Here is a 13,324-nt window from a genome sequence, read left to right as displayed (position 1 = left end):
CGGCTAATTAACGCTGTTTGATCCATTTGATCTGATGACTACTGGATGTGTGACCGTAACCTTACCGGACTGATTTCTATAGTATTGCTAAGTCCCTGTTTTATCTGCCAGAGCTCTGAATGCTGAGCCCTGTATATCTCCACCCACACCACTGATTGGCAGCTCTGTGTACACTGTGCACAGGCAGAAAGCTGCCAACCATTGGTGGGGGCGGGGTTATAGAGAGCTCTTGAATATGAAGGACTACATGGCACCAGTATACTAGTCCTGTGAATTTAGCAAAACTGCAGCAGAGAGCCCTGTAAGTGACAGCTGGATTCAGGGTCACTACCTAGATCTACCTCATCTGCTCTCAGATTAGCTGGCAAAAACCCGATGACCGATTCCACACAGACATATTATTATGTTGGCTTTCCTGACTCAGTCTATCATCTTTGTGATCCATTCATCTACAGAACCTCCAAATGACCTTGGTGAAACCCGACTTATGATCACTGTATTCACCTCTGCTGCTGTCCTGTTGGTTCTTCTGTGTGTGATCTTTGTTCTCTTGAAGAAAAGAGGTAGGAGGATTATATTTATTACTACATTACAGCCTTCGATCTCCGAAGGAGTTTCAGTAGATATTACGTTTGGTTTTTCCACCATTCCCCAAATAGTTATTGTCTTGGGTTCTTTCTATGTGGCCTACTAGTGTCCACCTTTGATTTCAGAAGGAGACACAGAGTATTTTTCTCCTGGATTGTTGTATGAATGTGACAAAATGTAATTATGGTAAAGGGTAAATATGGCAAACATCCCTTGCTCTTCTGCACACTCCCAAATAAAAGAATATATTGCTCATGAGTAGTGGTTGAACAACATATAAGCAAAATCTTAAGAATTATTATTTTTCAAGGACCATTTCCTTCGGAGTCTCACAAACATGTCAAAACGTCTGGTATCCTTGGTGTGAGAGATCTCCCAGGGGAAGGGGCGTCGACTTCGCTCACCTTGGCGGAAGGGAGAGAAGGACGCACAGGGATCGGCTCTCTGGCACCACCACTTGCTCCAGGTCAGTCAGGGAACTGCATCGAAGGCAAATAGTCGCCGGAAAGGCTTCCCTTATAGGTACGAGTTATTAAGGCTCTCCCAGTGAGGGGGGATATATAGCACCAGTCCAGGCTGGGGCTACAGTTGTGGCCAAAAGTATTGACATCCCTGCAATTCTGTCAGATAATACTCAGTTTCTTCCTGAAAATGATTGCAGACACAAATTCTTTGTTATTATTATCTTCATTTAATTTGTCTTAAATGAAAAAACACAAAAAGAATTGTCCTAAAGCCAAATTGGATATAATTCCACACCAAACATAAAAAAGAGGGTGGACAAAAGTATTGGCACTGTTCGAAAAATCATGTGATGCTTCTCTAATTTGTGTAATTAACAGCACCTGTAACTTACCTGTGGCACCTAACAGGTGTTGGCAATAACTAAATCACACTTGCAGCCAGTTGACATGGATTAAAGTTGATTCAGCCTCTGTCCTGTGTCCTTGTGTGCACCACATTGAGCATGGAGAAAAGAAAGAAGACCAAAGAACTGTCTGAGGACTTGAGAAACCAAATTGTGAGGAAGCATGAGCAATCTCAAGGCTACAAGTCCGTCTCCAAAGACCTGAATGTTCCTGTGTCTACCGTGCGCAGTGTCATCAAGAAGTTTAAAGCTCATGGCACTGTGGCTAACCTCCCTAGATGTGGACGGAAAAGAAAAACTGACAAGAGATTTCAACGCAAGATTGTGTGGATGTTGGACAAAGAACCTCGACTAACATCCAAACAAGTTCAAGCTGCCCTGCAGTCAGAGGGTACAACAGTGTCAACCCATACTATCCGTAGGTGTCTGAATGAAAAAGGACTGTATGGTAGGAGACCCAGGAAGACCCCACTTCTTACCCTGAGACATAAAAAAGCCAGGCTGGAGTTTGCCAAAACTTACCTGAAAAAGTCTTAAAACGTTTTGGAAGAATGTTCTCTGGGCAGATGGGACAAAAGTAGAGCTTTTTGGGCAAAAGCATCAACATAGAGTTTCCAGGAGAAAAAAAGAGGCATTCAAAGAAAAGAACACGGCCCCTACAGTCAAACATGGCGAAGGTTCCCTGATGTTTTGGGGTTGCTTTGCTGCCTCTGCACTGGACTGCTTGACCGTGTGCATGGCATAATGAAGTCTGAAGACTACCAACAAATTTTGCAGCATAATGTAGGGCCCAGTGTGGGAAAGCTGGGTCTCCCACAGAGGTCATGGGTCCTCCAGCAGGACAATGACCCAAAGCACACTTCAAAAAGCACTAGAAAATGGTTTGAGAGAAAGCACAGGAGACTTCTAAGGTGGCCAGCAATGAGTCCAGACCTGAATCCCATAGAACACCTGTGGAGAGATCTAAAAATGGCAGTTTGGAGAAGGCACCCTTCTAATATCAGGGACCTGGAGCAGTTTGCCAAAGAAGAATGGTCTAAAATTCCAGCAGAGCATTGTAAGAAACTCATTGATGGTTACCGGAAGCGGTTGGTCGCAGTTATTTTGGCTAAAGGTTGTGCAACCAAGTATTAGGCTGAGGGTGCCAATACTTTTGTCTGGCCCATTTTTGGAGTTTTGTGTGAAATGATCAATGTTTTGCTTTTTGCTTCATTTTCTTTTGTGTTTTTTCATTTAAGACAAATTAAATGAAGATAATAATACCAAAGAATTTGTGTTTGCAATCACTTTCAGGAAGAAACTGAGTATTATCTGACAGAATTGCAGGGGGGACAATACTTTTGGCCACAACTGTATATATATAAACCTCCTGGCCATCACAGCCAGAGTTCCTCACTAAAACAATACAGTATTCTGCTACCAGTTCCTCATTCAACAAAAGCCCGTCCAACAACACGCTTATATCGGGTCAGAAGCCAACTCGGGTAGTGTACAATTGTTTAACCGGGCGTGCGAACATGGGGATTCATGAATCGAAATAAAAGAGCAGCCCAAGATTATTTTTAATCGCCGAAAAGCGCACTAGAAATATACAGGTATACAGTTAGTTCCATATATATTTGGTCCCTGTTCAACCGCATTCATATCAGAAAGCTCTATATTTTCGTCTGTGTCCATTGTATGGATAAAAAGTGAGTGAAATACACCCTGTGCTCAGTTCAATTACACAAGTTGAATGATCCCAGCAAAGAGCAAACAGATGAACGGCATACTAGGGCACACAAATCACCACATTACCAGACGGAGCTATTTATCTGAAGTATTGCGGCATATAATTCAGTCAAAAAATGGAGGTGCTTGCATGAAAAAACATGAATATTTCAATGTGAAGCGAAAAAAGAAGAAATATGCAGCACTCTCCGATAAGGCTGAAAAACTGTGCGTCTTTATTTCACATGAATTCCATCAAATGTGTGGACATGCAAGACGTTAGAGGAATGCTAGGGGAGGGAGGTGCCGGACCCGTAGAAGCGAGTAATCGCGAAACTGAATTATATGCCGCAATACTTCAAATAAATAGCTCCGTCTGGTAATGTGGTGATTTGTGTGCCCTAGTATGCCGTTCATCTGTTTGCTCTTTGCTGGGACCATATATATTTGGACAGAGACAACATTTTTCTAATTTTGGTTCTAGACATTACCACTAGAGTTGAGCGAAACGGGTCGAACAATTTCAAAAGTCGCCGACTTTTGGCAAAGTCGGGTTTCATGAAACGAAACCCGACCCTAGGATGAGGTCGGCCACGAGGTCGGCGACTTACGCGCCAAAGTCGCGTTTCATAAGTTTGTTTAGCTCTCTTTTTCAGCCAATCAGGATCCACGGACACTGTGGGCAACGTGATGACATAGGCAGGGGTCGCCACCATCTTTCAGAAGGGCATGCAAGTGATTGGCTTGCTTTGGTGGGCGTCACAGGGGTTATAAAAGGGCGTGCACGCCGACCGCCATCTTACTTCTGCCGATCTTAGCATAGGGAGAGGTTGCTGATTCTGTAGGGAGAGCGTTAGGCAGGGAAGAAGACAAAAAAAACTGCTTCTGCTGCTAGCGATTTTGCCTGTGCAACACACCAGTCACTGTGTGTGCAGTGCAAGGGGAGGCTATATTGTGGTGGATCAGCGGTGTTGGTTGTTAGGCTGCCTTCTAAGGCTTCCTGACAGCTGCATTGCTGTTTCCCCACTGCTCTGCAAACTGCTTTTTTAAAAGCAATCCCAATTTTTTTTTTGTCCTGCTAAGGTACTGAGCGTGCATTTATTCACACCATACAGCGGTGTACGCTCCTCACACAGTACCGTGTAACGGCTGTTATCACAGCCACAGTGAAGCTATCTGTGTGTCACTGTGGAAGGATAAGTGGAGGACTTGTTCCGTTCTTACAGACCTACACTCTAGGGAGATTCCTATTCTGCCCAATTCTACAATTCACTTTTTTCACACCTGTGCCATCGAGCCTGTGACATAGCGCTCTGATATTCAGTGGGCCTCACACAATCCAAAAGTGTCCAGTGTCCACAAGTGTTTGCAGAAATTCAAAATCTCCCTTATCCTGTAGTCACTTTTTTCACACCTGCTGCATCGAGCCTGTGACATAGCGCTCTGATATTCATTGGGCCTCACACAATCCAAAAGTGTCCAGTGTCCACAAGTGTCTGCAGAAATTCAAAATCTCCCTTATCCTGTAGTCACTTTTTTCACACCTGTGACATCGAGCCTGTGACATAGCGCTGTGATATTCAGTGGGCCTCACACAATCCAAGTGTCCAGTGTCCAGAAATGTCTGCAGAAAATTAAAATCTCCCTTATCCTGTAGTCACTTTTTTCACACCTGTGCCATCGAGCCTGTGACATAGCGCTGTGATATTCAGTGGGCCTCACACAATCCAAGTGTCCAGTGTCCACAAGTGTCTGCAGAAATTCAAAATCTCCCAGAAATTCAAAATCTCCCTTATCCTCTAGTTACTTTTTTCACACCTGTGCCATTGAGCCTGTGACATAGCACTGTGATATTCAGTGGGCCTCACACAATCCAAGTGTCCAGTGTCCACAAGTGTGTGCAGAAATTCAAAATCTCCCAGAAATTCAAAATCTCCCTTATCCTGTAGTCACTTTTTTCACACCTGTGCCATCGAGCCTGTGACATAGCGCTGTGATATTAAGTGTGCCTCACACAATCCAAGTGTCCAGTGTCCACAAGTGTCTGCAGAAATTCAAAATCTCCCAGAAATTCAAAATCTCCCTTATCCTGTAGTCACTTTTTTCACACCTGTGCCATTGAGCCTGTGACATAGCACTGTGATATTCAGTGGGCCTCACACAATCCAAGTGTCCAGTGTCCACAAGTGTCTGCAGAAATTCAAAATCTCCCAGAAATTCAAAATCTCCCTTATCCTGTAGTCACTTTTTTCACACCTGTGCCATCGAGCCTGTGACATAGCGCTGTGATATTCAGTGGGCCTCACACAATCCAAGTGTCCAGTGTCCACAAGTGTCTGCAGAAATTCAAAATCTTACTTATCCTGTAGTCATTTTTTTCACACCTGTGCCATTGAGCCTGACATAGCACTGTGATATTCAGTGGGCCTCACACAATCCAAGTGTCCAGTGTCCACAAGTGTCTGCAGAAATTCAAAATCTCCCTGAAATTCAAATTCTCCCTTATCCTGTAGTCACTTTTTTCACACCTGTGCCATCGAGCCTGTGACATAGCGCTGTGATATTCAGTGGGCCTCACACAATCCAAGTGTCCAGTGTCCACAAGTGTCTGCAGAAATTCAAAATCTCCCAGAAATTCAAAATCTCCCTTATCCTGTAGTCACTTTTTTCACACCTGTGCCATCGAGCCTGTGACATAGCGCTGTGATATTCAGTGGGCCTCACACAATCCAAGTGTCCAGTGTCCACAAGTGTCTGCAGAAATTCAAAATCTCCCAGAAATTCAAAATCTCCCTTATCCTGTAGTCACTTTTTTCACACCTGTGTCATCGAGCCTGTGATATAGAGCTGTGATATTCAGTGGGCCTCACACAATCCAAGTGTCCAGTGTCCACAAGTGTCTGCAGAAATTCAAAATCTCCCTGAAATTCAAATTCTCCCTTATCCTGTAGTCACTTTTTTCACACCTGTGCCATCGAGCCTGTGACATAGCGCTGTGATATTCAGTGGGCCTCACACAATCCAAGTGTCCAGTGTCCACAAGTGTCTGCAGAAATTCAAAATCTCCCAGAAATTCAAAATCTCCCTTATCCTGTAGTCACTTTTTTCACACCTGTGCCATCGAGCCTGTGACATAGCGCTGTGATATTCAGTGGGCCTCACACAATCCAAGTGTCCAGTGTCCACAAGTGTCTGCAGAAATTCAAAATCTCCCAGAAATTCAAAATCTCCCTTATCCTGTAGTCACTTTTTTCACACCTGTGTCATCGAGCCTGTGATATAGAGCTGTGATATTCAGTGGGCCTCACACAATCCAAGTGTCCAGTGTCCACAAGTGTCTGCAGAAATTCAAAATCTCCCGTATCCTGTAGTCACTTTTTTCACACCTGTGCCATCGAGCCTGTGACATAGCACTGTGATATTCAGTGGGCCTCACACAATCCAAGTGTCCAGTGTCCACAAGTGTCTGCAGAAATTCAAAATCTCCCAGAAATTCAAAATCTCCCTTATCCTGTAGTCACTTTTTTCACACCTGTGCCATCGAGCCTGTGACATAGCGCTGTGATATTCAGTGGGCCTCACACAATCCAAGTGTCCAGTGTCCACAAGTGTCTGCAGAAATTCAAAATCTCCCAGAAATTCAAAATCTCCCTTATCCTGTAGTCACTTTTTTCACACCTGTGCCATCGAGCCTGTGACATAGCGCTGTGATATTCAGTGGGCCTCACACAATCCAAGTGTCCAGTGTCCACAAGTGTCTGCAGAAAATCTAAATCTCCCCTGTCCTATAGACACCTTGTACCTTGTTTTACATTACTATATAGTTTGTAGGATTTTGTCTACATTTCTACCAAAAATGAGGAAGGCTGGTGGAAGAGGCCGTGGAATTGGGCGGGGGTTGGCAGCTGGTAATGATGGTGTTGGTGGTGGATCTGATGGTAGTGGCAAAAGCAAAATAGGACCGAATGCAGGAGGTGTTGAGCCTGCGTCATCGTCTGGCTCCATAAGGCTTCAAAGGCTTAGTTTTCTAGGAGTTGGCAAACCGCTTTTAACGCCAGAGCATCAGGAAAAAGTTTTGTCTTACATTGCTGACTCAGCCTCCAGCTCTATCGCCTCCTCTTCTGAAGTTGTAAAAAGTAAAAGCACTGAGTCGTCATTGGAGGCTCATGTTCATGAACCACACCTTTCCTTGTGTCCTTCACCACAACCAAGATTGAAGGATGACGCAGGCCATACTACTGATTACTCCATGGAGCTGTTTTCACATACCATGCCTGGATTATCAAGTGAAATGGTGAATTACCCAGGCCAAGATGAATCTGACATGGATTGCACTGATGCACAGCCGCTGATAGATGATTCTGCTGGTACATTCACTCAGAGCACTACATTGTCCTCGCAGTGTACAGAGCCAGATTCTGACCCTGATGAGACTCAGGTGCCCCTTCCCGCACACTATACCACCATACACGGTGACACAGAGGAAGGTGCACATGACATTGAAGAGGAGGTGATGGATGACCCAGTTGTTGACCCAGATTGGCATCCATTGGGGGAAGAGGGTGCTGCTTCCAATAGCTCAGATGAGGAGCATCCACAGCAGACATCAACATCGCAACAGCTGTTATCTGGCAGGCCCGGAGCACTCCAAAGACAGGTTCCAAAAATCAAAAGAGTTGCTGGACAGCTTATCCAGAGGGTCAAAACATCACAGCGTGCTAGGCCGCAAAATGTCTGCCAAAGTAGAAAGAGTGCAGTGTGGCACTTTTTTGAACAAAATCCTCATGATCAGGCCAAGGTTATCTGTAAGAAGTGCGCAAAGACCTTTAGCCGAGGGAAAAATCTGAAAAATTTGAATACCAGTTGCATGCTTAGACATTTAACCAGCATGCACTTGCAAGCGTGGACACAACACCAAACCTCAAGTGCCACATGTGCAACTGATCACAAAGAAGGTAGTCAGCAATGCTACATTGTTTCCCCCACTGTAAGCCCACCGGATAGCACAGCAGCAAATGTTCAGGTGTCGTTGCAAGGCCACAGCAGTCAGGGAATCCCACTGTTATATCAACGAAATACTGAATCTAGGCCATCAGAAAGGACACCAACTCCATCGCCATCATCAACCCTCTCTCAGTCCGCCCTGTCCACCTATACTTCTACCATATGCAGCTCTCAAGTCCAGCTCACCCTCCCAGAAACTATGAGTAGGTCAAGAAAGTACTCAGTCTCTTATCCGCGTACACTGGGTTTGAACGCCCACATTGCCAAACTAATCTCGTTTGAGATGATGCCCTATCGGTTGGTGGAAAGCGCAGCTTTCCGCGAACTCATGTCCTATGCAGTACCACGCTATGACCTACCCAGTCGCCACTTCTTCTCTCGCAAAGCCATCCCAGCCCTCCACCATCATGTGAAAGACCGCATTGTCCATGCACTCAAGCAGTCAGTGAGTGGAAAGGTGCACCTCACAACTGATGCATGGTCCAGTCGGCATGGCCAGGGCCGTTACGTGTCCATCACTGCGCACTGGGTTAATGTGGTGGATGCAGGGTCCACAGGGGACAGCGGTGGTGGGACAGTGCTGCCTAGCCCACGGTATAGGAAACAGTTGGCTGTAGGCGTTCCACCCTCCTCCTCCTCCTCCTCCAGAAGCGTAAGCTCGTCCACAGAGCGCAGTCGTACGAGCACTCCATCTGCAGCTGCCACTGTTGCACACGATGTGTCCCCCTATCGAGCAGCTAGCGGAAAGCGTCAGCAGGCTGTGTTGCAGATGATGTGTTTGGGCGACAGACACACCGCCGAGGTGCTGGCCGAGTACTTGAAGCGACAAACTGAGTCATGGCTGGGCAGTGTACATCTTGAGGCAGGCAAGGTAGTTAGTGATAACGGCCGTAATTTTGTGGCAGCCATAGCCCTTTCAAAACTCAGCCACATACCTTGCTTGGCTCACACCTTGAACCTGGTGGTGCAGTGCTTCCTCAAAAATTATCCGGAGTTAACAGCCCTGCTCCATAAGGTGCGAAGATTGTGCGCGCACATCCGCCGGTCGCCTGTACACTCCGTTCGTATGCAGAAGCTGCAGCGATTGCTCCACCTTCCCAACCACCGCCTCATTATCGACATTGCAACAAGGTGGAACTCCACCCTGCACATGGTGGAGCGGCTGTGCGAGCAGAGGCAGGCCATAATGCATTTGTGGGAGGATACATGGCCAGGCACTTTGAGAGCAGACATTGAGTTTACAGGTGTGCAGTGGTCGAAGCTGAAAGACCTCTGTAAAGTCCTTCAGTGTTTTGAGGAATGCACAAGGCTGGTAAGCGCAGACGACGCCATCCTAAGCATGAGCATCCCACTTACGCGTCTGCTCACGCAAACTTTGACGCACCTTAAGGAACAGGCGTCTGCAGCCAATGTTGACGAGGAGGAAGAGGTGGAGGGAATCCTTGATGACATTCAGCCATTGTCTGCTCAGGGACCTCTCCTGGACGAGTTGGAGGAAGAAGAGGAGGAGGAGGATGATGATGGGGATGATTACTTAGGGGAGGAGGATGCATCTCGTGGGGCAAGTGAAAATGTTGGCGTGGCAAGGTCTGGTACAGGGTTTGTGCGTGACTGGAGGGATGTGGATTTGCCAGAAAGTGCTCCTCCAACCAGCACTCGCAGTGCATCATTGACACCGGGAACATTGGCCCACATGTCAGATTATGCCTTGCGGATCCTAAAAAGGGACCCCCGCATTGCCAAAATGATGAACGATGACAACTACTGGTTGGCCAGCATCCTGGATCCACGCTATAAAGGCAAATTACAAAACATCATGCCACAGGAGAACCTTGACCTAATATTGGCTAATAAACAAGCAACTCTGGTAAATCGGTTGCTTGAGGCATTCCCAGCACACAGCAGCGGTGATGGTTCTCACACGAGCCGTATGGGCCGGGCGCAGCTTGGCAGAGGTGTTCATGGTGCACACAGCAGAAGTCACGTTGGAGACAGGGGTTTCATGACAATGTTGTGGACTGATTTTTCAAGTACCGCTCACACAACTGGTAATACAGCATCGATGGAAAGTGACAGGAGACAGCAGTTGTCAACTATGGTTACAAACTACTTTTCCTCCCATATCGATGTTCTCCCACACAGGTCATTCCCCTTTGACTATTGGGCTGCTAAACTGGACACCTGGCCTGAATTGGCACAATATGCCTTACAGGAGCTCGCTTGCCCAGCTGCAAGTGTGCTATCGGAAAGAGTCTTCAGTGCAGCTGGATCAATCCTGACAGAAAAAAGGACCTGTCTGTCAACCTAAAATGTGGATGATCTAACCTTCATTAAAATGAACCATGCATGGGTTTCCAAGGATTTTGTCCCACCTTCCCCTGATGACACATAGGATGACAGAAAAATGGCTTGCTTTGGTCCACCTCTTCCTGGGACTTGACCTATTTCGCCTTTTGCATCAGCTGAATGTCCAACATCAGCATATGCCACTTTCTAAAACTCCCTAACTGTGCTGCTCCCCCCCCCCATGGCCGGGGTCACCACCTAGCGCATGACACCGTGCGAGTGCCGTTGCCCTGGACAGGTGGGTAGGCCAACTCTTGGGCGCGGGCACTGGCACAGGGTCCCTCATAGTGCAATCAATTGTCTCTGACGGTGGTGGTGCACACCCGCCGTCAGACACACCGCCGTACTATGAGGGGCCCAGTGCCAGTACCGATGCCCACGAGTGGGCCCTCCTTGCTTGGGCAGGGCCCCAGCATTTGCAATCTTTACCTCTCCCTGCTCCTCCGCTGTGTGGTCTGGGCCTTCAAATCCATACTGTGCCTGACACCGTCTGAGCCTGCCTCCTGATGTATAGACATATCTTTTGAATGTGTACGCTATCCATACATGTTATCCGGGGATACGGTACCCTTTCTCACCTTTGTGCAATCACGTGCAAGCCGTACTGGGCCTAACACCGTCTGAGCCTGCCTCCTGATGTATAGACATATCTTTTGAATGTGTACGCTATCCATACATGTTATCCGAGGATACGGTACCCTTTCTCACCTTTGTGCAATCACGTGTAACCCATACTGGGCGTGAGAACGGCTGGCGAGCTGTTAAGCAAGCTACAGCACCTGTGGTTTGCACACGTAAGTTTTTCATTTTTTTCAGGATTGACGGTTAGGCCTAATTCCGGAACTGCGGTTGACCTGCACTTACTGGGAAATCATCGTTCACGAGTAATAATTGTAATCAGTGATCCCCATCACTAACGTTGTTCAGCGGGTTATCTGCACTTGTAAGCGACAAACGCTGGCCTTTTCAGTGTAGCGCACATGCAGCCACGGACATGTAAGGGCATGACACACCAGTTATTGGCCAATCTTATGTGCCAGAGCCTCACGTGTCCCTCTAGTAAGCCGGACTCGGACCGCGGGGCATGACGGAGTCTCGTTCGTTAACGGAATTAAGCTTGCAATGTGTGCATCTGTTCTGTAGCTGGCATGGTTGAGGTTGCCCGTGTTGAGTCAAATTACGCCATAGGCTCCACTCCTGGTGGTGCCCTTCTGGACATTCCTTTAAGGTTCAGGTTTGCAACCATACTGCCCACGTAAAACAAACACTTTGCCTTCATGAACGCTGTTTGGAGGGTCATGACTCGTGGGAATAACGCCGCCCAATCAGTTAACCTGATAGAGAGATCCTTCGTTGCTCCCAAGCATGACATCACACTCCCTAGGAGGAAGGTAATGCCACTGTGGTGACCGTACTCCTGGGGGCGACACAAGTGCACTGATGCCCAGCCACTGCTCGATGAATCTGCTGGTACATTGACCCAGACCACTACATTCCCCTCGCACGCTACCCGGCCTGAATCTGACCCTGATGAAACTCAGGTTACCCTTCCCATTTACAGTTCCATCTTACATGGTGACAAAGAGGAAGCTGCAGATGAAAGTGCAGGTTCGGCCCACCCACCATCAGACACACCAGCATACTATCAGGGGCCCTGTGCCAGTGCCGTCGCCAACGAGTGGTCCCCCCCTGCTTGCTCAGGATCACAGCACTTGCAAGGTTGAAATACTGTGCAGTGAGATGGAAGATGGGGATGACGAGGAGTCCAGACTAGTACAGGGATTCCCTAGCGAGGAGACTTATTTCATTGTTTTCAATGTTGGGACAGCAATTTTTGGGGAGCACTATACTCTGGAGAATGATAGATGGGGCCCACCATACACTGGAACATTCCAAAGGTGGACATCAGACACTGGAGCAGCATTTACAGGGCCCATTATACACTAGAGCATTAGAAATGGGGCCCATTATGTTTGGAGCATTATTTGGGCCCATAAGACAGTGGAGCTTCATCCATGGGGACCAACATATACTGTAGCATTATGTGGAGCTCATCATATACTGTTTCAAACATTATATGGGACCAATGATTCTGTATGGAGAAATAGATGGGCCTCGTCATGAGATGTAAAAAGTGAAGTATTTTTCATTGTACTATACCGCTATTTCTCTGCCATATCGGAGCATGATGAGTTGTGGTATTATGTGTTAAAGGGGCGCTCTTTCGCCCAGGGCACATGAAAACCTGGAGCCAGCCCTGCCCCCCCACAACTTTAGCCAAATAACCCCTATTTTTCAGTGCGTAACTTGTATTATGAAGTTAATTAAGGTTGACCAGCTTAAGTAAGAAGAATTGATGCTTTTGGCAGTCAAATGAGCACTGTAGGTGTGTTTCCTGTCCTCCTCTCACTGCCGACTTTTATTCCCCATTGACTTACATTGGGTTTCGTGTTTCGGGACGACCCCGACTTTTCCCTATAATCGGCCGATCTTGCTCGACCCGACTTTTGGAAAAGTCGGGTTTCACGAAACGAAACTCGACCATAAAAAAACAAAAACAATGAATTTTAAACAAAACAATTCAGATGCAGTTGAAGTTCAGACTTTCAGCTTCCATTTGAGGGTATCCATATTAAAATTGGATGAAGGGTTTAGGAGTTTCAGCTCCTTAACATGTGCCACCCTGTTTTTAAAGGGACCAAACGTAATTGGACAATTGACTCCAAGGCTATTTCATGGACAGGTGTGGGCAATCCCTTCGGTATGTCATTCTCAATTAAGCAGATAAAAGGCCTGGAGTTGATTTAA

General features: G+C 46.8%; 1 protein-coding gene across 2 annotated transcripts in view; it reads left to right on the top strand.

The window, feature by feature from the left end:
- LOC141050188 (uncharacterized) overlaps window positions 1-13,324 on the top strand; it is a 70,185-nt gene that overhangs the window by 41,856 nt on the left and 15,005 nt on the right. For both annotated transcript variants that reach the window (XM_073547023.1, XM_073547022.1), the window contains exon 5: window positions 456-563. In XM_073547023.1, coding sequence (XP_073403124.1) covers window positions 456-563 — 108 coding nt within the window. The remainder of the gene's footprint in view (window positions 1-455; window positions 564-13,324) is intronic.

This window comes from Dendrobates tinctorius, unplaced genomic scaffold, assembly GCF_039654945.1.
Source record: "Dendrobates tinctorius isolate UK_male_01 unplaced genomic scaffold, ASM3965494v1 ptg000151l, whole genome shotgun sequence".
Classification (NCBI taxonomy): domain Eukaryota; kingdom Metazoa; phylum Chordata; class Amphibia; order Anura; family Dendrobatidae; genus Dendrobates; species Dendrobates tinctorius.
Note: the sequence above shows the minus strand (reverse complement) of the source record. Positions and strands in the feature narration are given on the sequence as shown.